The sequence below is a fragment of the Falco naumanni genome, chromosome 1, assembly GCF_017639655.2.
Source record: "Falco naumanni isolate bFalNau1 chromosome 1, bFalNau1.pat, whole genome shotgun sequence".
Taxonomy (NCBI): domain Eukaryota; kingdom Metazoa; phylum Chordata; class Aves; order Falconiformes; family Falconidae; genus Falco; species Falco naumanni.
The window spans coordinates 33,633,383-33,659,742 of record NC_054054.1 but is presented as its reverse complement, the minus strand read 5'-3'; the positions used below and the strand labels follow the sequence as shown (position 1 = coordinate 33,659,742).

The 26,360-nt window shown below is 37.2% G+C and overlaps 1 protein-coding gene across 7 annotated transcripts in view; it reads right to left on the bottom strand.

Annotated features, from left to right (window-relative positions):
• Window positions 1-26,360, bottom strand: part of KCNIP4 (potassium voltage-gated channel interacting protein 4) — a 430,246-nt gene that overhangs the window by 96,556 nt on the left and 307,330 nt on the right. The window contains exon 1 of one of the 7 annotated variants that reach the window (XM_040588337.1): window positions 2,708-2,836. The exons of the other annotated variants lie outside the window; for them this stretch is intronic. Coding sequence (XP_040444271.1) covers window positions 2,708-2,819 — 112 coding nt within the window. The 5' untranslated portion in view covers window positions 2,820-2,836. Of the gene's footprint in view, window positions 1-2,707; window positions 2,837-26,360 lie in introns of those variants that run through there. 7 annotated transcript variants of the gene reach the window in all.

The following is a 26,360-nucleotide window of genomic DNA, read 5'->3' as shown; positions in this document are numbered from 1 at the left end:
GAGATTAGTGGAAGGAAAAGGGGAGGACCAGCAGAGTCTAAAACAGATTGTGACTTCGATTGATTATATTACAAGCAAAAGAAAAACATTTCTGTATGAGGTGTTATACTTCAAAACATAATCAATGCATGATGAAGAGGCACAGAGTTTGTCCTTTTGAAGAGTTTGATTTATGTATTCCCCTGATGCTTACAAATTTGCTCACACATATTTACATAAACTCTCTGTAAAGCTCCTACTTAACAGATATTCTGGACACACAAATAACCTGCATTTTGCCATCTCTCCCCTCCATGTTGCTGGTGGATGAACTGCATCTAAGCCTGATGCTGCTACTTTACTGCTCAGCTCCTTTGCTTCACTTCTGATTGCCTCCTCTCCTTCCCTTCCAGCTGAGGAACAAAACAAAAGCTTTGGAGGGAAGCTGCCCAGCAGCAAAGGTTTCAGACAAGGAAGCTGGAGGGAAGGTATTGATCAGTGTCAAACCACTTTCAATGTAATGGACAGAGAGGGAAAGGAGAGTTTTCATTCTGTTCTAGCAAAAGTGGTATTGATTGAATCCTGTCCTTATAACTGAAATATCTCACTGGCTCCAGTGAAGCCAGCTTTCTCTTCATTCTGGTCTCTCTTTCCCGCTTGTCAGAAAGTGGACAATGGATGAAGTAGAAGAAACAGTCCCTAGTATGGGACACGAGATCAAATCATGTTCCCTGTCCTGCCAAACGCTGAACACCAGAATAAAACTAAGCAGATTGCCTAGATTCTCCTACTTTCCTGTGGAGGAGTGATGGCAAGTCAAGCTCTTCTCTAACTCCTTTGCTATGTGAAGGAGGGTGTCTGTCCCTCATAGCGCAATTAGTGGCCCATATTTTTGCTTGTTCAGTTGAAAGTCCACTTTTGCAGGAGGGATGACTGCACACGGTGAAGAAGCTGTACTGAGTGAAACACTTCCAGTAGCTGTGTTAAAGAAGAAATTCTTCTGTGAGTGTACTATTGCTTTATCTTTGTTAATTTTAAAAATAATACTGAAAGTGCCTGGAATACAAGATGTAGAGTATTTTATATCTCATTATAAATGACTGTAAAAATAAACAACAAACAAGCTGTCGTATTTCCACAGTACAGATTAAGGACTGTAGCTGAAGCTACCTCTACACTTCTGTGGACTGGAAAGATGCAAACATTCCAGTTACTCAGCCCATGGTGTTTTTTCAGGATCACTTTAGTTCTTCTCACCTTTCTGGTGCTGAGTCTTGGTGTGGGCTTAGACAAGTCGCTCTGCTGGTAGAAACTGCCATAATGCATCATCACAAGCTGACTAAAATCTGTGGAGCTGTAAGAAGTTAGCAATTAAGGATTTGTCATTTAGCAGTCTTCTCTGTCTTGTAATTGCCAAACATCGGGACAAGCATGCTGCCCTATCTTCCAGTGGTATTTTCAAAATAAGTCAATATATCTGGGATATTAGACAAGCATGTTAAGGTATCAGAAAGCCTAACTCTGGGAACAGATCTGTTTATGGAATTACTAATTAGTTTAGAACTAAAAAAGTAATTTTATTATTCCATAAGCAATGCATTACATAGTAACACAGCAAATGTTACACATTCCCACCACATACAGTTTTAACAATGATTTATTTCAATAGTTCAGTAACTGTAAAAGTGCTGCGTTAAATATTTCACATTTTATCAGCACACTGAACAATTTTATGAGGTGATGATGTGAATCTACATCCATCAAAGATCGTATTCCATGATGAAAAGTTAATGTTTCAGAAAACTGGAGTGCTCTTCTTGTCTGTGTGATTCTGACTGAAAGCAGTTACACAGCAAAAAGGGTTGGTTTGGGTTCATATGACCAAACACACTGACAAAAGCAAGTATTTTTTGAGTAAGGGCTTCAGCGTGTGAATAGCTTTTGTTTACTACAGCAGCCCACACCAGACATTTTGTTAAGAAGTTGAAAAGTTGACAACAAAAGATCTCATTAATAACTAAGCTAAAATAGCCTCTTTCTATAAGATGTGGGAACCCCCCCCCTCATTTTGCAGAGAAATAAAAATCCTAATACATTAACGTGAAGCAAATGAGATGACCCATATAGTATAGAGCAGGCAGAAATCTCAGCAAGCAAAGAGGAATTTTAAAACATATACTCATTATATATATATTTTAAATATCCACATTTAATGTTGGCATCTATGTCATTTTTGAAAGGTGTTCAGACTTGATCCTAAAGCTTATCCTGTAGTAACAGTGTTTTGCATTTACCCATGAAATGGATTTTTAAAGCACAGATACTGACACAGAACAAAACTCTAATTGCACCACAAATCAGAAGAGCAAAACATGTAACAAACATGAACTGAACCAAGATCCTCTTAATGTATCAAGTTTTGTAAGAGTGAACAGCTTTCAAAGGCAACTGACAGGTGTTACGTTCACTATTTTCCATCTTTCTAATAAACATCCACTCACAGACACCCGGTAATGCACTGTAAAATATAAAACTTATGCTAGTATCTATTCCCATTTTTGATAACAAAGTAAAACCAGCAGAAGTAAACTAGGATTTTTAGTCTGGATGTTATTTTTTTTTCAACCCTTTACATTTCACAGCTTTTATATCTGATGCTAAGTCTGTTTTAGCAGATCAGACACCACACCTACAAACAGCACAAACTGCGAGTGAGTGACCACTTTACCTTCTGAAAAATCAATCAGTCCCAGCAAATGAAGCAGCTTCAGAGATGCAAATATAATCACAACAATACCCACTGTTTGCAGTCCCTCCGACTCCCACTCAAGGGTCAACATTCTTCCAACAGGCAAATCATTCCAGTCCTTACACCGGTTCACAATCAGAGGGAAATTAGAGGATTTTACCAAGAGTTTGCTTTGAAGAAAGTTGCAGTGGTGTAAAGCAGTGCTGTACTGAGCCGTGGCGATTCACCAGCTACTCTAGCTGAGACAAAATACTAGATAAAGCCCCGCATCTTACGCTTCTCTAAGCGTTTGATTTCATCAGTACCGAGTCCTCTTAGAAGGCTGAGGTGGACCATGAACCCCTGGGTATGACATTGTATCCAGCGAGCAGCGTTACTTCAGGGCTGCTGGAGGAACATCTGTGTCGGAGCTGGAGACTTGGCTGTGTCAGTGCCAAGAAGAAATGCTCCCTGGAAACTTGCACTAGGGAGCACGCTGCTATCAGCACTCTGCACTCCAGCGCTTCCAGACACAGGCTTTGTGACTCTCCCCAAGCTTCACAGCCCTGCCCCAGCTTCTCCTAGCACAATTTTTGTTAAGTTTGACAAATGACAGTTTGCTAAAGACATACATCTGTTTTCATGTGTGCTAAATGCTGCGTGTCAGAAAACTACTGCCCTCTGCATTAGAAGGAATAATGTTCAGAGAAACACTGTCCCTTCCTCTTCTTAAGCATCACCAGAATCTAATTAGAATTTTCAGTGGAAATGAGAATGGAAATTAAATACACATCAGCACAATCAGTGATTCCAGATAGCAAAATATAGTGCTGTCAAGGAGACATGCACTGCCCAAACCCCTGTTCCATAGTCAGGAAGAATGTATTATTTATTGATTGAGAAAAAAAAACCACAGTGCTTTTCTCCCTAAGGGCGTGAACCTAGAAGTGCTGAATCCCAAGCGCATATATATATGAATGGGGAATGAGATGTTTTCCACAGCTCCTGGGAAGATCTTGCCCAGGTTATGCATCAGGGAAAACAAAAAGGGGGGGGCTTATGATCCCAGCTGATTTATTGGATAGTCTGTATAAAACTAATTGTCCTGTGTTTATTAATGTGATTACCAAGAGGATACCCAGTGCGATAAATAGGCTCTGAAGAATATTTATGTATGTGATGCATAAATATTATAAGGTTAGGCCTAAATGCTTATTCGTGTGCCCATTCTAATAATTTAACTAAATCCTGTCTGCTGGCATAAAGACACTAAAATAAAGTGAAGTCTCAGAAAAAATAATTCTAGACTTCCTTGTTACTAAAGAAATATATATGATCTAACACTAAAAAAAAATCTCGTAAATGATGCCCAATATCAGCCACTCATCTTGGGTTGCTTAACTCTTTCCATTAGAAAAAAAATTTATTGCCTTTCCAGAAGCTGAGAAACTTTTATTTTTGTTCAGAAAACCATTACAATTTTGAATCAGCATAATAACAAATTGTAATGTTAAAAATCTATTGGTTATGGACTATCAGGTAGAGAAAGAAAAATGTAATCTCCAATTTACTATCAGCTTTTTTTTTTTTCTTTGAAGGATGTCTATTGAATTATAATAACTAATTGGTGTCACACGTTTTTCTACACAGGCAGGCATCTAGAATCCAAATATTTTTGTTAATTCAAAAAATCGCATGTATACTTCTGTTAATTTTAGGTTATATCTATACAATAGATAAGCAACAATATTCTCTGATTTTGCTCTTCTCTGTGTTTAATACTAGAATATAATGAGTTCTGTATTATTTATATATGTTCTCAATCTGGAACATCAGTTCCTTTCCTTATTAACCTGTAGAGCTAAAACTGTCTGAGAGGACAGCACAATAAAAATTAATCAAACCAAGTACACTAACCCCCATTTGCAGCTTCCAAACATGCCATTACCTTTGCATCATATTGTAAAATAATTATTCGATATATTTGCATATTAATTCTATTCCTTTTAAAGAAAATTAAAGTTTTGTTTCCTCTTTAAAATTTCTAGTTGTTCCATGTAATCTCCTTTTAAGGCTCTGACATGTTCATCTTAACTCATTCTCATCTCTTGACTTCTATTTTCTCCTTGAGTTTATTCCTATTTTTTTTTATCTTTTCCTCAAATTTTTCTTCTTTCTCTCAAACATTCACAATATTTCAGGGTTTAATGTGATCCCAGGATGGGAACTTTGACCCATGTTATTTTACAGGAATTACAGAAACAACAATCCTAATATAATGCAGATAATTTTACCACAACAATGAAAGAGATTTATTTACTGTTAATAAACAGTATCAGGGAAACTATTAAAATGGAGAAATCTGTCAGTCTACATTGTCCTTTCATGCAGTAGGTCCAGACTGCCTTATGTTCTCCAGTTGTCCACTCTTGGGAATAGAGGCCCTTCTACTCTACCACTGAATGTGCCAACCCACGTGTGGAAAGCCACCCAGCAAGAAGTGGTCCCAGCCATAACCAGTGTTTTGTTTTCTGCTTTCACACAAGTAGACCTGGATCCCTTAGAAAAAATGAAAGGGCCGGAGATTACGAATTTGATGAGTTTTAGGGGCCAATTCTACCTGCACAGCTTATGAGTTACAGAAGAATTTTTAAAGAAAAAAAAAACCAAAACCTCCTAAGAACATCCAGTCAAATTAATGTAACTGATTACATTACATTGACTTCAAAGATTACCTCCTTAAAAAAAGAACTAGACTTTTCCTGTTGTTTCTCATGATAGTTCTCTAAGTTAGGGGAACTAAACACAATCTTTGTGAATCTCCAAGTTTTTAGTGTCAAAAGTAAAGCAGTAAGGATAAGAAACTATGTGGAAAGGGAAAGGAAGGGATGTATGAAATGTTTCCTTTAATGCATCATGCAACAGATTCAAACAACAGTGTCCCTTACAGAGGTGAATTCTTCTGGAAGTGGTTCAATCAAAAAAATTCCATGCCTCAAAGTATTTGAAAATGAAACCAATCTTGAACAAGGAGATAATAAAATCCAATTATATATAGGGCATCTCTTTGTATTCTGATCCCTTCCTAAATTCATAGTTAAGTGCAATTTCTTTCTCATACTCTGTATTTTGTTCAATTATTTCAAAATAAATATTTCTTTGACACGTCCTTATAGGGTGTCTATATTGCCACTACAAACAAATTTTAAAGCCATTCAAAGAAAAGGAATTTCTCATCAATATGATGCCCAGGATACAAAAGAAAACACCATCCTTTACACAAAGCTCTGAAACCAGTGGCTGATGGACTGTAACATCAGCCTAATTCCTAATTCCTGTCTTTCCCTAATTCCTGCTTTCATTTTTGACACTGCGATGCATTCCACTGATGATTTAATGATATATTTAAGTTTGCATAACTTTCTTGTGATTCTTCAATAGGCATGGGAAAAAAATATATTAAAAAGCTATCCTAGCATTGTTAGGAAGCTATCCCATCTGAACAGCGCATCTTCCACTGACTGTAAATTCCTCTCCATAAAGATTTGAAGCAGAAACTTTATTGCTTGCTGGAAACTCAAGTGCTAAAACCTTGTGGGTTTACCGAACTACTAAGTATGGGAAAGTATATTTCCCATAGAAACCAAAGAAAAGAAACTCCAATACACAGCACTCCAGAACGAGCAATAAACATGCACAGAAAAATATAGTATTAGGCTGATTTTCCCCTTCACAAAGTAAGGGTCTGTAATGCTGCAGCATAAGGCTGTGTGGATGCAGATGCATAGCAAGGCATGGTGCTCCTCAAAGGACAGAGTGAAGGAGTTCACAGCCATGGACCTGTTCCTGCCAATTCCTTCCCCCTGGTAATGAGAAGCACAAGCTTTTCTCTCCCAAGTAAACAGACATGAGAAATCTGTGTCAAAGTGCTGTAGGAGATACTTCTTCTCTCTGGAACCACAGATCCCAAGTAATTTCTGAACTTGACAGAGTAGATCTGCCAAAATTAGTGAGGTCTACAAGAATAATCCCATTCTGGAGTCCTTACATTTTCCCCCCCAAAATCCCAAGTAATTACTGGCAACTCTAACCATCCTGAGTAGAATGATCTACGTATGGAAAGCAATCATATAAAAGACACCTTAAATATGACAGTGTATTTTGTACTAAGTAGATTTTAGATCTGATTGCTATGTACTTGTAGAATACCTACAATTTTCCCCTTCTGAATTTAAAAATACTCAGAAATATTATTCATAAAGCTTAGATATGGGAAATTGAGTTTTAATAATTTCAAAGTTCCCTAAAACCAGAGAAGATCTGCCATTTCAAAACAAACAATATTCCACCTAATTGAACACATCACAAGTAGCAAATGCTTGAGAGTAACACGTAGGATGCTGTGAATTAAAAATTAAGGAATAAACCATTTTTAAGACCTAAAAATAGCTAAATAATAATTCTATGATTAGTGTATTAGGATACAAAACTTCCCTATAATTTTATATGATTACACAGTTCTTTCAAAATTATCTGGTATTATCATACTTCTTTTATATACATTGGTAAACTTGTTTAATTTCAGTAAACTCTTAGGTTTTAATTACAACCTGTCACTGTAACTAGCACAGTAAAATGAAGCGTGTATTTTTCTTTTGATGGCTTTAGTTTGTATAAAGAATTTTTTAGTTATTTTTATTTTAATGCTTATAAGAAGTTTTCACTGTAATTTATAAACTCTTCCTCTTTTCAATGTCTTCTGACTTTTGTACATGAGAGCAAAGAAATACGAATGCCTACCTGATTCCAAATACATTGAAGTGTTTTATCCCTTTCCACTATATTTTGGTTTTAACATCTGCTTGTAAACAGTATCAGTCTTCTCAGGCTTTTGTCAGAGAGAAATCACTTCCTACTGAAAATTATTTTCATTTCTCTTCTGCGCAGACATTGTGGATTTGCTGTTGTCTAATGTAGAATGGGGCGGATCAAAGTTGAACAGTTTTCAAGGCAAAGATGTGTTATTATTCATTAACTGACTTGAATTTTATATATATATATATATATATATATATATATATATATATATATTTGAAACTGCTTTCCTAAGTGATGAAATCTGCCAAGTATTGTGACTACTTTGGGGTGGTGTGGTGGTGGGGGGTGTTGTGTGAGGGAAGTTTTAATTGGCTAGCAGTAATAGTTCATTAGACTCTATTTGATAGTTTCCCCCAACGTAGCTGAAAAAGGAAATTGCTGATGAGTTAGAAATAGAAACAAAATTTGGAAGTATTAATTAGTTGCCCTTCTTTCTGTACTCTTTTTTTCCAGAGGGAAATGTCAGTCAGCCAGATGAGAAAGAAACTGTCAAATACAGAAAGGGCACCTATGTACAGGTCAGATGAACTGCTAATCTTCAGCTGCTTCTTCATGCCAGATCTGAGCTTATTAGGGAAGTTATTTGGTGGATAATGAACTTAATCATCTGATTAGTCAGCGAGTAAGAAATCTGTTCACATGAAATAATCTACAGTTTTCTACACAGAAAAGTTTCTATTTTAGATCTGCACAAGAAAACTATGGCCAATAAAAAGCATTTTGAGAACCAGGAGAAGCAATAAATTTATGCATATCCTTCCAAGAATTATTCTCAGAGTAAAAGAACTCATATTTTTTGAATGCAACACCTCCTGCGTAGGCTGCTACAGCTAATCACAGAACACTGCCTACACAAGTTCTCATAAAATGCTTAGAAAAATGAGACTAATGTACAGAATCATGTTGATTGTGTAGTCAGTGCTACAGCTACTGAAGAGCCCAATGTTGCACTTGCAGATTACTTACCCAACTGAAACTGCAGGGGAGCTTGCGCTGGTCAGAAGTGCTAGGTAGAGTGTAATTGCCCAAGATTAAATTTGTCAGGCTTCATATATAATCTTTAATATTTACACTAAGTGTCCTAGATCTTTAATGACTGTAAGTGAATATAGGCTGAGAAAGAAAAAAATCAACACCTGTACAAGCAAGATAAGATTCACTTGTTTGTAATCAAGGGATAAAATACGGTAGGTAGCCAAGCTTCTGAAGGTTTGGTCTCATGCTTAGATGTAAATTACACTGAAATAATATCACAGCTATAGCTGTATAAAGTTGATTTCCTCATTTTAGTAGTCTGGTTCTAGGCTATGGTATGGGATTTAATTACTTTTTTCCTCTTAATTTTCACCTTCTGAGTCTCACTTGTTCCTAAGAAGCTTTTGTTCTTGCTTTGATCTAAATCAAAGGACTGCTGCTATTACCGATCTGAAAACAAGAGCTGAAAAGAATCCCACAAGACAACCATTACCAACTCCCCCCGTGACATAGCAGCTACAGGTCATTTCATTTTTCTATAAAATTAATTGATCTAGTATGTTGTACAATTATGCTTAAAATAGCTAGTATGCAAGTGGATTGTAAATTAAATGGCACGGCCATGGGAGTAACAGTAACATTTTAATTTATTAAGCTTTCAAAAAACATTACAGAGAGGCTATCTCTTTCCTAAACAAGATTAAATTACATTTAGTAATAGTAAGTAATGAAATTCTGGTTTCTTTTACTGCAAGGCCCACTGGCTTGTTTGACAAACAAAATTATTCCTAAATTACGTGACTATGGATTCAGCCTACAGACCTGTTTTTCCTTTTCTACTGAATCATGCTTGATCTTGCAGCAGCAGGAATTGCCACTACCATGTTTGTAAGCATAAAAGTATGCCTATGCAGGAGAAGTGCAGTATAATGGAACTACTAGGGCTCAGTCAAACCCAACTACTTTATTAGCTATAATACAGCTGTGTCATCCTAAAGCTCAGACTGGGTTAACCTAATCAGCAGAGAATCATCAGTACAAGTAAACTTGCCCCCCAAAAGCTTGCTGTAGATTGGCTCTAACATTAAACGATTGTTGTTTCTCTATCCATTGAACTACTTGAATGGGAGTGCAAAGTGTATTTTTAAGAAAGTTGAAGCCCAAGGCATGCCTCAACTGTACATCTTTAATTCCCAGCCCTTCTTTTGAAGCATTATCTGAGTAAATCTTTGACCTACCTTCCTCTGACTAACACTGCATGTAAGACACGCTTTTCCTGCTTTTAACAAAACATTTTTTTTCCTGCATGACCCTAACCATCTTCAGACTTTCCACATTTGGAAAGAACACGGTAATAGCAGTGCCTGACATGCTGATTTTCATCTTTCACCACTATTTTTGTAATTATGCATGGAAGTAAGAGGACACCATTAGCAACCATTTTATTTATGCAAACAAGTAACTACAGGGAAGCCAGATCAAGCTGGTAGAAATGATGGGACAGAGCAGCAGCATTCACAGCTCCGTACTCAGCCATTTTCCATGAGCCAAATTTTGAATATAGCTACTTATGCTTGCCCATACACCTAGGAAGCTACATTTTTATGGACTGTGCAGTTAGATGACCTCAGATGAGTTCCTATAGAAAGGGACATGTTTTCTGCTGCGATGAATGAGAAAACAAATGAACTCTGCATGCTAGTAATAAAAGCTTAACGTACTAGTAACCAACAGGAATATTCACCATCCTAACCTCCAAGCCAACCATCTATTAATTTAAAATCCTGAAACTATCCCGTACAACACCTCTATTTCAAAATTGCCTGGCTCCCTATGGTTCAACAAATGGTTAGCAGCTAGGCTGAAGAAAAAAAGATACTATCAAACATGATCACAAGAACATCACTATGTGCAGCTCTTTTCTTGTGATGCACCTGTCTTCCTCTGATGTGAAATACCCCATGTAGAATAAATGTTCTATTTCTCTCCTTGGCTTTTAGAAAGGTGAAGCACTGTGGGTTTCCATAGCAACGGAGCGTATTATAAATGACGTCTGAAGTGGCTGACATATTTCTACATTTGATGTACTTGTTAAAACATGAGTGTATCTGCCCTATAAAGATGAGCTATAATAAATTTACAAATATTAAATGTCTGCAGCACATTCATGAAACATAACTAAAAAAAACCTGTAACCATAATTTTGTCCCTCAGGTGTATGTAATAAGGCTCAGACTATATATAACATATGCACAGATTTTACTATAGGTCTGCCTTCCATTCAGAATTATGCAATATTCAGAAATAGCATCTGCTTGCATATTATTGTTTAATTTATTAACAGCATCTAAAGTATGTCATTGTTGTTTGTTTGTTTTTATTTATCACTGACAAAAACCCCCACAGTTTATCAGATGAGGCCACACCTGGAGTACTGTGCCCTGTTCCCAGTACAAGGGAGACATGGACAGACTGGACAGAGTCCACTGAAGGGCCACAAAGATGCCTAAGGGACAGAAGCACCTCTCCTATGAGGAAAGGCTGAGAGCTGGGACTGATCAGCCTGGAGAAGAGAGGGCTCAGGGGGATCTCATGAATGTGTATCCGTATCTGAAGGGGGGTTGCAATGAAGATAAAACCAGGCTCTTCTCAGTGGTGCCCAGTGACAGGACCGAGGCAACAGGCAGAAACTGATACCTCTGAAGATCAAGAAACACTTTTTTACTGTGAGGGTGACTGAACACTGTCTCTGGTTGCTCAGAGAGGCTGTGAAGTTGAACACTGAATAGATGTTCGAAAGCTATTTGTCACAGTGTTGGGCAACTGGCCTTAGGTGGCCCTGCCTGAGCAACTGTGTGGGACCAGATGACTTCCAGAGGTCCCTTCCAACCTCAGCTGCACTGTGATTCTGTGATTTACATTCCTTCCAATAGCATTTTAGAACTTCCTTTTCTGAGCAGAACCTTTTCCATGTGATCTAGTTTTTTATATTATACAATTTGATTGGTTTTTTTTAGGCAATAATTTTAGGGTTAAATCTAATTCCAAGTACACATGAAAATAAACCTTTTAGGGCCAGACCTTTTCTTGCTTCTGGACACTGAAGACTTCTTTTTTTTTTTCAATGTAAGGCCTGAAATTCACCCAGAGTGAATGGGTTTACTGCTGCGAAATGTTAGGATACAAGGATATAAAAACATATAATCTCCACACTGGAAGGAAAAGGACCTTTTCTGCCCACGCCTTCAGAGATTTCACTCTTTTGGGAATCTGAGGATTCTAAAGCCTTCTAATTCCCCCGTCAAAAGTATAAGTTCAGCAGAGTACTAATAGTTCAGGAAATGTAAATGTTTTCTGAGCCACACTCCCATTCTTTCACAAAAGAAAGAGAGAAAAAAAAAGTTATGGGGAAGGGGTTGGAAGAAATAGCATAACTTGATGTTTCTCAGCTCCTAATAAAGTTTTTTCTTAGCTTACAGCCCTATGCCAGTGTAGGAACCTACAGTGATATTTGAGGATCCATGCAACCCAATGAAAAATTTTCTGCTCCAGCAATTTTGCTGTTCTAGCACTCTGGAACGCAGCAGCAGCAATATACAACCAAACCCTGAGGGGAGCAATGAGCTTACAATGCCTTATCACTTAAGTAAGTAAAAGGATGGTTACAGCTCTTCCCTGAGAAAGCATTATAATGTCCAACTAACTGCAGCATCACGAGGTCCTTGTATATGCTGAAATAAGGAAAGTAACAGAATACAGAAGTACATCTTGAATCTTCAACAAAAATTGAGACACTACTTTTGATTGTGTTATGCTAGTGCAGTGGTCAAATCTTTAGTAGGTTACTTTGCAGGGTTTCCCACAGCCTCTCTATAATATTTATGCTTACAGCTCAGATAAGCAGATATTCTGTTATGCACAGTGGGTTTGTGGGTCCCGAGAAGTTTGTTTTCACGTGCTTCTTGACATGCATATGACCCTAACTCCATAAACGAGACACTTGCATGGCTTCCTCCTGTTAAACCAACATGATTTGGAGCTGGCTGGATATTTAAGCCATTTTCAGCCATTTTGAAGACGAAGAATATTTTTGCTGCCATTAATTCTCCAGCAATCATTTCCCCCCAGTAATCATCTGTGCACCAGGCTATGAATTTTAATTTCTCGGATTTTCTCAGAAGATTCCCTAGCTTTCCAATCATGCTGTTCTTTTCTGAACTCATGCTAATTAGGCAAAATAGTTATATGGAAAAAGTTTAGTAACTAGTTTTTCGGTAGAGTTCAATTAGTCAAGAGCAAGATTGTATGATAAGACAGACAGCCATAGCCTTAGCATTTCATTAACATCTTCCTCTCATAAAAACAATATTAAATATTTAATAATATTGTGTCTTGATTATTGCTCAAAGCAAATATATTTCAGCACCCCCTCCCCCCCAGCCTTAGGTGCCCATGTACACTCTTACTTTTCAGAAACGTGTATTTCAGTTGAGGTACCCCAAGAATGCTCCAAGACTTCAGCTCCGTCCCTCACTGCAACTGATGCTTGTTTTTGTAATGTTTATTTTAAAACTTATTCTTAGAGATCTTCCTTTGCTAATAGTGACAGTAATATATGCTGTCTTTCACTGAAGCCACTCTGTGGTACACCAGAGAATAATTAGGCTGAACAGGTCTGACAGTTTGTTGCTCTGTCCCTAGCATGTCATTCCTTCTGCACTTGCTTTGGTGCTTGTCTGATACCATGTGAGCTTTCACAGGTTGTTAAATCAGACAAAACATAATTTGACAAAAACAAGATGAAGAAGAGGAAAAAAACCCCAAAATTAAAGTAGCACTTTTGTCCTCTAGATACTTTTCAAACAGTACTCATTTCACTTTTGAGTACTGGTCTCATGGTTATAGTCCAAGACGCAATCCTGTGCAGGCTCAGTAGAAGGACAAAAGACAGGCTCTAATGGTGAAACAGCAGGCAAGCAAGGAAACAAATCCTGGGTGGGTTTTAACTGACACAGCCAGCACAAAGATATTACAAGAGAACGTCAAAATTTGCTGTCGTGCCAGTTATACAAATAAAAGTAGTAGCCAAGCAGCAACAGCGTTTCTTGCTGTGTAGGATTCAATGAGATACACAGCCCAAGTGTTCATATGCAGTAGCAGAAAACCACGGTTGTCCAACTTTGTATTTTTAACGTGTTTTATGATTAATCCTGATTTACATAAGTATACAGGATCCCTTTATAGAACTAGTACCTCTGAAAGGTATTCCTTAAATTTTCTGATTTGGATCCTGGCTGTAGGAAGAAGTTAAGTTTATATTATATGGTGTTCAGCCAACCGGTAAACTCTCTCGGTGAATTAAAGTCTAGTACATTTTATCTTCCTAGTGAATTACACTGTCTAGTATACCAAGGAAGATATGTATGGTATCTGCTGTGAGTCGCAAGCTAACAGAACACAGTGGCTGTCTCGCTCCTTCACTGCCAGAAGGTTGTTTTCTTTCATTTTTAATTGTTTTGGGGGAAAGGGAATGCAACTGCAGTAAAGGTTAAGCAATTCTTGCTGCCTTATTGGTTGAACTGAGGATCCCATTTAGCAGAATGAGGGAATTTCTTTTCCCCAGAGAATTTTCTCAGTTATATTAACGAGTTAAGAACCATAAAGCTTTTTAGTGTAGATGGGGAAAAAATCCAAAAACAGTTAAAGGATTTGAACAAATACAATAATTTCTCCCCACCCCAACCTCCACCACATACTAGATTATTTGAAAAGACAATCTCTATGGATCATTAAGTTTAAAAAATATGTATCTATCAAGATTATTCTTAAAAAATTCTTAAAAAACAAGTAATTCAAGATACTGTTTTTTTTTTTCCAAGGTACTACTTTACACAGGATGTATCTGAAGGAGGTTAGGAATAAAAAGACGGACTGACACAAAACTAAGCTGGTTTTATACTCTTCAGGAACACATTATTAGCAAAATGCAGGTTTCCAAAAAGGCAAGACACAAATCTGAAGGAACAGTCCTAACATCTTCAGCCTTTCTGCAACTGTCAATCTCCGATAAAAACAAAATGAATATGCTCTAGTATGGACGAGTGGTGTTCAGTTCACTTTTAAACCACCAGAAAGCTTGGAAATGTAAGTATTTTGCAGAGTATGTCCTGTGCTGGCAAGCAGTAAAGGTGAATAGAAGTTCTCAGACTGTATTTGATGGGGGGGGGGTGGGGGGGTGGGGGTGGGCACTTTTAGCCCACTTGTGGGAAGAGAAAAAGTGTTGTGGACACCCTCAGGGTGCCAGATCCAGATGCCAGACCCCAGCTGCAGCCCTGTTCATAATCTTAATGATTGGTTTAATGATCTGTGCAATACATCTTTCCTGAAGAAAAAGCAGGTACCAACACAGGAGATAACTGGCTGGTGTTTCAGGGGTATCTGCAGCATTTTGGAATACATCAAGAGCTGTTTTGCAAAGAACAAAGAGATTGAAACCAGACACATGATCCCAGGCATAGCTGTACATTGCTCTATGAAACAATTGTTGGCCGGTGACCCTAGTGATTTGGTACAGTGCACTCTTCTTAGTTCAAAAGTGACTCAGGCTTTGAATGAACTTTAATTTTGTGCCCTGAGCTATCAACTGCCCAGCAGTAAAATAAATGATGAAAATAATTTTTCAGCCAGAATCATGACCTGATGTACAAAAGCCACAAAACCAGCAATAAGCAAATGATTAATACCAAGAAAAACTTTTCCAGTTTTTGTGTTTGGTCTTTTTTTTTTTTCTTTTTTTTTTACAAAGGAGACTTCGGGGAATTTATTGGTTCAAATTTGGATTTTTTTTGTTGTTCGTCCTTTTCTCATCCTGTACAGTTCAAATAACATTTCTGTACAACTGTTTGATTTTTAACATGTAGAAAAGTCGATCTTTAGACAGACGCTGCTTCCATAACTAAATACAGCGTGAAATGTACTTCAGAAAACTCAGATGCTGCATATACCAACATATACCAACATATATCAATACCTATCCTGTATAAGTCAATAGTAAAGTTGGTAATTTCTGTTAGAAGATACAGGATTTTCATATTTTTTAAACATACTTTGTTAAAACCAGGCTTTTGCCCTTGAACAAAATTACCAATACCCTCAAATCGTATCCCTGTAATCTAGTATTAGAATTTAGAAGTTTAAAGTCTGAAAAAAAGTATTCTTAGGATGATGAATAAGGGAAAGATTGTGTAGATTTTGGTTTTGCTTAAGAGAAACAACAAGAAGAAAAATACGTTAACAGGCTGCTAAGTCTGTTAGACTCAAGACATAGAAAGAACCCAAACTATTAATAAATCATTAATTTTACTCCCTTTAGACAGGGATGAACTAGATTACCTGTGCAGACCCTTTACATTTCTTTCTCTACTCCTGTACTTCAACCAGACCCCTCTAGGATATTTATAAGCAATACTTTATTTCACCAGGGGAAGTACATATTAAAGATGTAGATTGACAGTAGGTAAATATACATCTGGCAGCATCTAAAGTCTACTTTTAGAGGCTCAGGAAGAACATGTATAAAAAAAAAAAAAGCATGAACCTATGCTAACGTACTTTATTAAAACTCATAAAATAAACCGATTGGATCACAATATCATAGCAAACAGACAAACAGTTAAGAGGCAAACCAGTTAGTAAATCTAGAAAAAAACATGTCTTAAGGTGGACACTTAAAAATTTGTGAAAGAAAACCTCAGGTTCTTAATGTGGTACTTCTCATTCAGGGATGCATACATCAGCAGGCCTCCCCCAGCCCAGGAGTTTAGCTGCCTGTGCTCAAGGCGAGCTCCCTGTGGAGCAAGAGCTACCTGAGGAGTTGCAACTGACCATGAAGCTGTTCGAGAAAAAGCTGTAAGAAATCACATATTTTCGGGAGCTCCATTTACATGGATGCTGCTGTTCTTGCTCGCTTCCAAGGCTACACTGCAGTCATACCCATGAGGAAACAAAATACACTGTCTACATCAGCAAAGTTTACACATGGACTACTGATAAATTTAATAGGACAGTCAAGGAAAAGATTTTCTATTTCACAATAAGCTTTGATATACAAGTAAATATGCCATGAATGCTTGGGAAGAGAGATCTAAACCTTATTAACCAACAATTATGCTTATAAGATGGACAGATAATACTTGTTCATCACTGACAATCTGTTTGTACACCCTGTAACTGACAGAAGATAATGTATTTTTCATTTTTTGAATGCTAGTAAATACTAGAGAAGATTTATATTGTTATTGCACAGAAATATCTCAGGAACTTAGGTCCATAAAATATTATGTCACTTTCATCCATCTGCCACCTTTTATCTGTTGTTTTCATTTTCCTTGAGAAATAAAAGCAGCCTTTCTCATACAGCTGTAATCGTTCATGCTCTGCCTCCAGCACTCTATAAAAGAGTGACTATCTACATTTGTTAAATATCTTTATTTTTACCCCCAAGTTGCAAACCAATTTATTATGAATAGCAAGTACCAATCTGCTTCTAAATTTAAGAGATATCTTCATTGTGCTTGCTGATCAGCTGCTTCTCCCTTCCATAACCACCACTGTATCTTTATCTGTTTGCAGAATATGATCCCTCCAAGTAAAATCTTTTTCTACTAACACATAAAAAAAACTTTGGCTTCCAATTTTGTACATTTGTGGACCCATCAGACACACCAGATACCACTGCTGGTACATCAGCAGTTCTGCTTCTGCTTTGTTTAATTCTATAGTTCACTTCTGCTGTTTAGCAAAAACAAACGGGTTATACTTTACAAAACTGAACTGAAGGAAAGCGAAAGAAAAACAAGGGAAGTGAGGCAGAAAACCAGATTCAAGCAGTTTAGCAGTAAAAATCTCTGCAGCATTCTGAATCACTGAAGGTATCACTGAAGTATACTCCTCCCTTTCTAATAGTTGCTGCTCCTTTGTCAGTAGCTGCAGTGATGGACAGTCAATAAAAATCTTAAAAACCCCAAAATCTAAACAGAAAGTCCTTGCTTCTAAGTTAACAGAGTTATGAAGTTTCTATTCCAGACAAGTAGCCCACCAAGCCCCCAAATCTAATACTTAGTCTAATTAATCTCCAGGTGTGTACATGTGACCATACATACAGTCCACAATGAATCAACAACGCTTACTAGCAGTGCAGAAGCCTCCCATGGTGAAATTCAGGATCCACCTTTATAAGAAGAGTTACCTCTATCCCCCACATCCCTCCCCTGGTAATGTGCTACCATTTTTCTCTTGAATAAATTTTGACTGCAGAATGTACCATTTGCCAGTGAGGACACGGATTGACCCTTCTGTAACATTAAGTCTGGTTTTTTTTTTCTTAAGGTGTCTTTGAAACAAGGAAGACTCATCTGCCTAAAAAGAGACAAGAAAGTGTTACTTTCTCAGCCATATTTTATCTGTCACTGCTTTGGTTGGTGTCCATAGCTCTGTACAGAGGGCACAGCAGTAAAGAGCCTGAAAACCTTACTTCACACGGAAACATTTCTATATGAAATAGAAGAAAGTAAGGTTTTCTTTTTGCTTGGAAACTGGAGCATCTTTAATTATGTTACAAAGTTCTAAGAAGCTTTATCCTAGTCTAGTTTATTGCAAATTAATAAAGCAAAGTAATCAAAACCAAACTGTTGTTTTAAATCTTACTCCATACATGTTAATCTCTACTAAACTAGCTGCAGTGCAGCTGTGTCACAGTACTATGCCATTTCCAATTCATATATTCTGCTAGGTAAGTACTGCAACTGCAAATTAGTTTTGATTGGTATTGTCACCTGCTAAAAAGGAAAGCTACTTTTGTATGTAGCAAGCTGTTGTGCTGAATACTAGTGCTGAGAATGGTATTTCTGCTAATAATCACCAAGACTGTTAAGAAAAAACTATTTTTTTTCTTTTTAATTCTTGCATATGAAATATCATAATGAGTTATATCCAATGGATCTTTGAGGCTATGCTGTTTCAAGCATTAGATACAAATTAGGAAATACTAGCTTCAGCTTTACAATTGTATGCATTTTATATATAAAGGGAGTGAAGCAGGCAGTCAGTAATAGCTGACTGAAGTCAGATAGTTAGAAAATAAAAAAAAAAAAAGACGAGAAAAGAAAAAATGAGCTCATGGGAAGGAAAAAGGAAAAATACAGCAGCAGCAGGAGTGATTACCTGGCTTCTGGCAGGATTTAGACATTGCAAACTTTTCTTTAAATAGCATAGATAGTATACAAAAGTTAATTATTTCTCATTCAGTATAACAATTGAAGTATATCCACTCAACAAAGGCAATAAACAACGTTATATAAATGAGACAAGAGCAATGCACAGCTGAGGAAGATAGCATCAATAGACAGAACATTCACAGAAAGAAAATGTTTATAGTACTGCTGAACCTAAAGAATGGCACCAAGTGATGTCTGGAGTCACAGTAATTCGTATTGGAATAACTGAAATCCAGACTCACATTCCAGTTACCATTCATAAAAATGAGCAAGTCCTACAGTGCTATAAGCCCTCTTGAGTATTTTGAAATAGGTACTTTCTATTAATTCAACCTATTTTCTCAAAGGTTGTTTTTTTCTCTTTTCCAAGTGAATATGAAGCAGAACCCAAAATATATTAAGAAAATATATGAAGAAATACATATATTTTAAAATTTCTTTTGGTGATACATTGCACTTTCTACTTATAATTATTGAATCTTTGTAGATTTAAAATACAAAAGTAAGATTTCTATTAACATTAAAAAGGGCATCTATCCAGAAGATTTTAATGTCTTTGTTAAGATTTTAAGAAGTAGCACAAATTAGACTGTTATTTTAGATCAAGAACGCTGACAGATACTATGACTGAGTCTCATGCACTGAAACTCGATTACGCTATCTCCGCCTTGAAGTAAATGCTGAAATATAACTTACTAAAATGCACTGACAGTAAATCAGGTAGGTAGAGCATACTGATTCCTAACCCCTTCCAGCAATTTCCTCAAGTCAGGGTGCTAAATTGTATCAGCTAAACCAAGGAAATTAACATTTACTTCAAAAAGTTAAAAAAAAAAAGCTGTCTGACAGAAATTCCTCTACTTCTTATGCTAGGAAATATTTCTTTGGGTGTTTAATTGTTCTAGGATTTAGATTCTTTTAGCGATTATGTGATCAACTGACCATGGACTCCAGTACTTCTGACAATCCACTGTGTGATATTGCTGTGTCTTAATAGTAGAACTACAAAGGCAAGTTACACCAATGCTGATTAATATGTACTCTACGTAATTCTCATCACCACTGATCTACTATTATACTCAATAAATGCAATTACTGAGCCTTTTAATACTACAGGAACCTGAAGATTCACATATTGGTATTAGAATATTTAATATTTATCACTCTACTGAAATAATGAGACTAACTCCGCTACAGAACATCACCATTAGCCAGGATAACACTGGAAGAAGCACGTCTTCAGGATGTACTGAAGTCGGTAAAACTTGAGCATATACATAATGTTACCAGAAAGAATTACATTTCTGTATTTACTGCTTACATACGCGGTGTGTGGCACTGATGTTACAGAAGGAATTAGAGTTTTAAAGAGTACTGCTAAATGTTTTGGAAGAGTTTCATTCCTCCAAAGCTCACGAGCAGGTTTACTTCGATCAAAAAGAAAACCAACAATAAACCTCAATAGATGTGACATTAACTTGATAGATATTTTCTGCATGTTTGTATTGGAAGTTTTAAAGAGAAAAAAAAAAAGAAACAAAAACAAGTGGAAGAAAAGCCACGTCCATTGGCATAAGTGACATGGCAGACAGAAGCAGAAGCTGAACTGACCTACATCCATCAGGAGATATTGCTAATGAAAAGAAAGAAGTAGCATACTTTGATAGGAATTCTGCTATATACAAACACTATCGTATTTAGATATATTAACAATAATAATTTCACATCAATATTGGGGAAAAAAATAATAGTTGTAGAATCATAGAATCATCACAGAATGGTTTCAGTTGGAAGGGACCTTGAAAATCATCTAGTTCCAACCCCCCTGCCATGGGCAGGGACACCTTCTGCTAGACCAGGCTGCTCAAAGCCCCATCCAGCCTGGCCTTGAGCACTGCCAGGGATGGGGCATCCACAGCTTCTCTTGGCAACCTCTTCCAGTATCTCACCACCCTCACAGTTAAAAAGTCTTCCTAATATCTAGTCTACATCTACCTCTTTCAGTCTAAAGCCACTGCCCCTTGTCCTATCACTACATGCTCTTGTAAAAAGTCCCTCTCCAGATTTCTGGTAGGCCCCTTTTAGGTACTGGAAGGCTGCTGTAGTGTCTCCCCGGAGCCTTCTCTTCTCCAGGCGGAACAACCCCAACTCTATCAGCCTGTCTTCATAGCAGAGGTGCTCCAGCCCTCCAGTCATCTTTGTGGCCCTCTGGACTTGCTCCACAGGTCCAGGTCCTTCTTATGTTGGGGTCCCCAGAGCTGAATGCAGCACTGCAGGTGGGGTCTCACAAGAACACAGTAGAGGGGGAGAATCCCCTCCCTTGACCTGCTGGTCACACTTCTTTTGATACCACCCAGGATACAGTTGGCTTCTAGGTTGCAAGTGCACATTGCTGAGTCATATTAACCTTCTCATCCACCATCACTCTCGAGTCTTTCTCTTCAGGACTGCTGCCAATCCATTGTCCACCCTGCCTGTATTTGTGCTTGGGATTGCTCCAACCCAAGTGCAGGACCTTACAGTTGGCCTTGTTGAACTTCATGAGGTGTGCATGGGCCCACCTCTCAAAGTCCCTCTGGATGGCATCCCTTCCCTCCAGCGTGTCAACCGTGCCACAGAGCTTGGTGTCATTAGCAAACCTGCTGGGGGTGCAGGTCCCACTGTCCACATCACTGACAAAGATGTTAAACAGCGTCAATCTCCATACTGACCCCTGAGGAATGCCATTCCTCACTGGTCTCCACTTGGACATTGAGCTGTTGACCACAACTTTGATTGTGACCACCCAGCCAATTCTTTATCCACTGGTGGTCTGCCCATCAGATCCATGTGTCTTCAATTTAGAGACAAGGATGTTGTGCAGGACAGCGTCAAATGCTCTGCACAAGGCCAGGTAGAATACTTCACATTGACAGGTTGTAATGGCTGTGAATGTGGTACAAATTAAAAATGAGACAGCCTCCTTGTACACAGGATAATTCCTTTATGAATGTTATGCTCCTATGAGCATTCCAAGACAAAAGATATGAAGTATGTAAAGATAAATGTTGCAAAACTAGTTTCAAATGCTATGTCTTTCTGTTGTCTTTTTTTGACTTGGCCATACTTAATCAGCAGTACACTGAGGATGACATAAGTATTCAAATATCTCTGCACTTGAAGTAATATTTTCTACTGACAGAGATTTCACATACAATAGAAACTACCAGTAAATTCTTGTTCAAACACTACATAGTCCAGGAGTGAGAGCAGGAGCTTTTGTGCTACCTTCAGAGAACTAAACCCCACCTTTGCCACAATATCATCATGGTGGTGGTTAACCATTTCAGCATTATCTTTTCAGTTATCTTCTTTCTCTCAAGGAAAACACTCAATTGTAAGGCTTACTTTGTTGAAAAATTATTTCAGGTCCAATTATGATAGCCATTGATACGTGAGTGATTGCTATTCTGTTATGCCCTTCACCTCTTGCTAATGCGTACAGTTCCATCACTAACATTCAACAAAATTTTTAGTTTGAATTTTGCTTCTTGAGCTTTTTTTCCATCTCCACTCATATTTTTGTCATCTTATGAGCTCAACCCATTGCAGTATGCGGAAGTTAAACAAAAGGGTGAAATGTATGCCGATTTTAATTGAAAAGATTTCATTCCATGTTTAATCATATTAAATAGATGGTCAAATTAACAACTAAAGCAAGTGGAGAAAAATCTGTACAATAAAGAGATTTTTCTTTTTTTATAGTAGTCATTCACAATAGAAAATAAATTTGTTTTACTCGTTATAAATCTTTTGAGGATCAAATGAAATGTGTTCTGTACAATTAATGAAAAATAGTATGAATCTATTTAAGATTTCTTAAAATCCTAGTTGTTCAAAATACTGAATAATACAATACTTATTCTACAACTTAATAACGTGAGACTGTAATCTGTCACTTCATTGTATTTTCCATAGTTATGATGAGCTGAATGCAGGCTTCCCACACTTGACTAAACTGAGTACTCTTGCTTGTATTTCATATTATCCTTATCCAGTCCATTTGAGTAATCTTAAATGGAAAATGTTTAGCAAGCACTAAAGAATGGCAGAAATGTAGGACTTCATGCTACTGGCAAGCAGCCTTTTTTCTAGACTACAGAATCAGGCCGCACTTTCTTATTCTTTTTGATCCCACAAGCTTTTACTGCTAGGCTGCTGTGCAAAAAGAACATGCCATTACATCTTCTGTTACAGATCACTCTTATAAAGATTAGTGTTTTGAATCCCACATAGATGGTCTACTTCTCAGAAGTCCTAAATCTGACATTTACTCAGGCATGTGCCTATAAAAGAGCTGAGAAAAGTCCCTTCTACTTGCATATTGATAGGTCTACTGTATTTCAGAAATAAACAGAGGGACGGGTGGAGAAGGCAGGCAGAGTGAAACAGTTTTCTCTGTATGCTCTCTTGCCCAAAGCAGAATCGCAGACAGAGGTTTCACAGTTTCCTTGACACCTATCCTCATAGACTGCTGTTTCCCCTTCTCCCCTTTACCTGCAGACACCCCTCACCTGCTACCACACCAGATGACAGCCACTTTGGAGATGATACTGCATTTCTGCTCCTTGAGATTTTTCACTTTTCCCAGGTCATTCACCATTCCACTGGGAATAGGAATTGCTTTTCTCCCTCAACAGGAGCAGTGGGAAATGATGGGGGACCGGCCATGGTCACTTTCACCCTCCATTCAGTTGTCTTTTTGGTGGGCCACTGATTTCTTAGTGGTCCACCCAGAAGGAAAAAAATGCTTAAATCTACTAAGCTATTTTTGATTGCATTACTTGCTAATAGTCATATAGTGTCTGCCTTTGATTCAAGAAAAGTTGAATTCAACTTTATACTACAGAAAGGCCCCTGACTTCCAGCCAGCGGTGTTCTTGCAGAGGTCTGGGCACAGCTGCTAATTCAAGAGACAATTGTCTAATCAGCTGGAATTGTGAGGCATTAAGATTCAATCTTTAAGCACATTTAGTGTGCATCCTGGCACGTTTCATTATCAGGCTATTATTTCTATTCTCTAGTACAGTTATTTAAGAACAGAATCCAGCATTATCAATATAGTGGGAAAGATTACGTGCTGTAATGGTTTGGGGGCTTTTTTTTCCATGCCTTCCATGCATTCCAGCAAGCATATTGCCAAACTGCCTTAAATTTCATGAGGCATTTAATTGAACAAATGCAGAATAGAAACTTGATCACAGTGTTGTAGAGAAAAACACTTTCCTGACCACCTACTGTACAAATATTGAACTGACTTGGAACTGTGCAAAGTTCCAAATATTCTTTTCCATTTCTCTGGATTCCTGCTAGTATTATAATGAGTGCAGTAACCCCAGCTGTTTCAGTGGCAGCATCTCCTTACATGCACAATTGCAGGCTTTCCTGCTGTTGCATTGTATTGACGATTTTCATAAATAATAATATACTTTTAAATAGCTTTCATTGCCTTATGCAGTAGAAAAAGCAGTTTAAGAAAAATGAATAATTATTAATAATGTATTACTTCTATACATTCACATTGCATCTTGTATATCAAAAACAGTTACCAATGACTGAAACATCCCTGAGAACAGCTAATAAATTTTATCAAGATAAAAATCACAGGGATTAATAAATTATTTGAAAACCTTTTGCAGATCTTTAGTCGCATATTATCATTAAATTTCTTTTTTACAAGAGACTTGATTGGTATCTCACATTAAGCTGACATAGTCATTCATAAATCTTTTCTGTTCCCACCTCAGACACATCCTGCCTTTGTAGATCATCTTTGTTAAGTTTCGTGCTGGGCAATAGAGGCATAGAAGCAGGATCACTATTAGCAGAGCTGTTTTAAAAGCAGGTATGGCATATTTGACATGCTGTTCTTTATAAAAATCTAAGTTTTCAAGTACAGCTTTTTGCTCAAAAGCGGTTCCAGTGTTCTCATTATGAACACCTCATTTAGAGACTCATGACTCATCTGCTCAATATCCTCAAAACCAAAGAGGGCACTAAGGGTGTTTAGGATGATAAAAATTTCATTAAACGAGCAAGATAGAAAACACAAAAAAGTTATTTTAACTTAAAGTGTAAAAAGTGTGAGCGACCCAGCTCTGAGAGCATTTGTTTCCTTATTTCATTTTTCTGAATATCTCAAAGAAACTCTTCAAAGTGGATTAATTCCTGGACACAGAGACATAAATGATCACTCTGCTATAGTTTCAACTAAATTCATGTTTTCCCCTGTTACGGTTAAAGATTGTGCTCAGCAATGCAGACCTTAAAAACAAACAAACAAACAAACAAAATCAATTTATTCCATGCTTACATGGACTGTATGAAATAGCTTTTGGTTATTCATGGAAGTTTGATGTCTAATTCATTTAAAGACTACGAATTTGTAATCCAATTTATATGTCCAGGTATGGACAAACCTGAAATGGGTGGTAACTGTAGTACCATCTAAATTAACACTTTCCAACATGGTATTAATTATTTAAATGACAACACAGAAGTGCAGCAGCTGTCTCTTGAACAATCTTTTAGCTGATACAGCTTGGATCACTTTTTAATATTCTATTTAAAGAATAAGACAAACCTGAAATGGGTGGTAACTGTAGTACCATCTAAATTAACACTTTCCAACATGGTATTAATTATTTAAATGACAACACAGAAGTGCAGCAGCTGTCTCTTGAACAATCTTTTAGCTGATACAGCTTGGATCACTTTTTAATATTCTATTTAAAGAATAAGAATTGTACTATTGTTAATCAACTAAATTAATGATTAGTCCTATTTCTAAATAAACTTTATTTTCACCCTGTAGTTTTGCTGTGCATGCTGTGGTATGCATCTTACATTCAGATTTCCATGATAGATAATAGCAGTTTCCTCCTGGTGTACTGCATAATTTATATACTTACTAAAACCAGTTTTTTTATAAACAGAAATAATCTGATTGACCAGAGAACATCTATAACAGATGTGATGATTTCTCAGTAGCGAGACAGAATTGGCAGAGAGGACTGTCAGCCTTTTAACAAAGTGGAAACTATCTTTTCCCCAATGGAACAAGAGAAAAATGTGTGCACGTATCTCTATTCTAAGCTATGATTTGGTTCAGTAATCGATTCAATTACAGCGTTTTCTGGTAGTGCATCACTGGTTAATATTACATAGGAGTTATGATCACTATGTAGTAAATTGAAACAGTAATTCTTATTTAAACAAAAAGATTTTTTCTTCCAATGAAGATATTTCTAAAATGCTGTCAAGCTTCTCTTACAATGTAGTAGCACTCTCTCAATGTTATCTTAGATGAGATGCATTTGCTGTCATGCCAGCATTTTGCTGACAGACAGTTGAAAAAGAGAACTTGCCACTGGAGAGGGCTCCAGGCAGAGCACTGTAGCTTGCAAATACTGCTTTGTCACACAGGTTGCTGTGGTGGGAACTGTCCAAAAGTTCCGCCGGGGGGGGGGAAGTTTCCAAAAAGATTG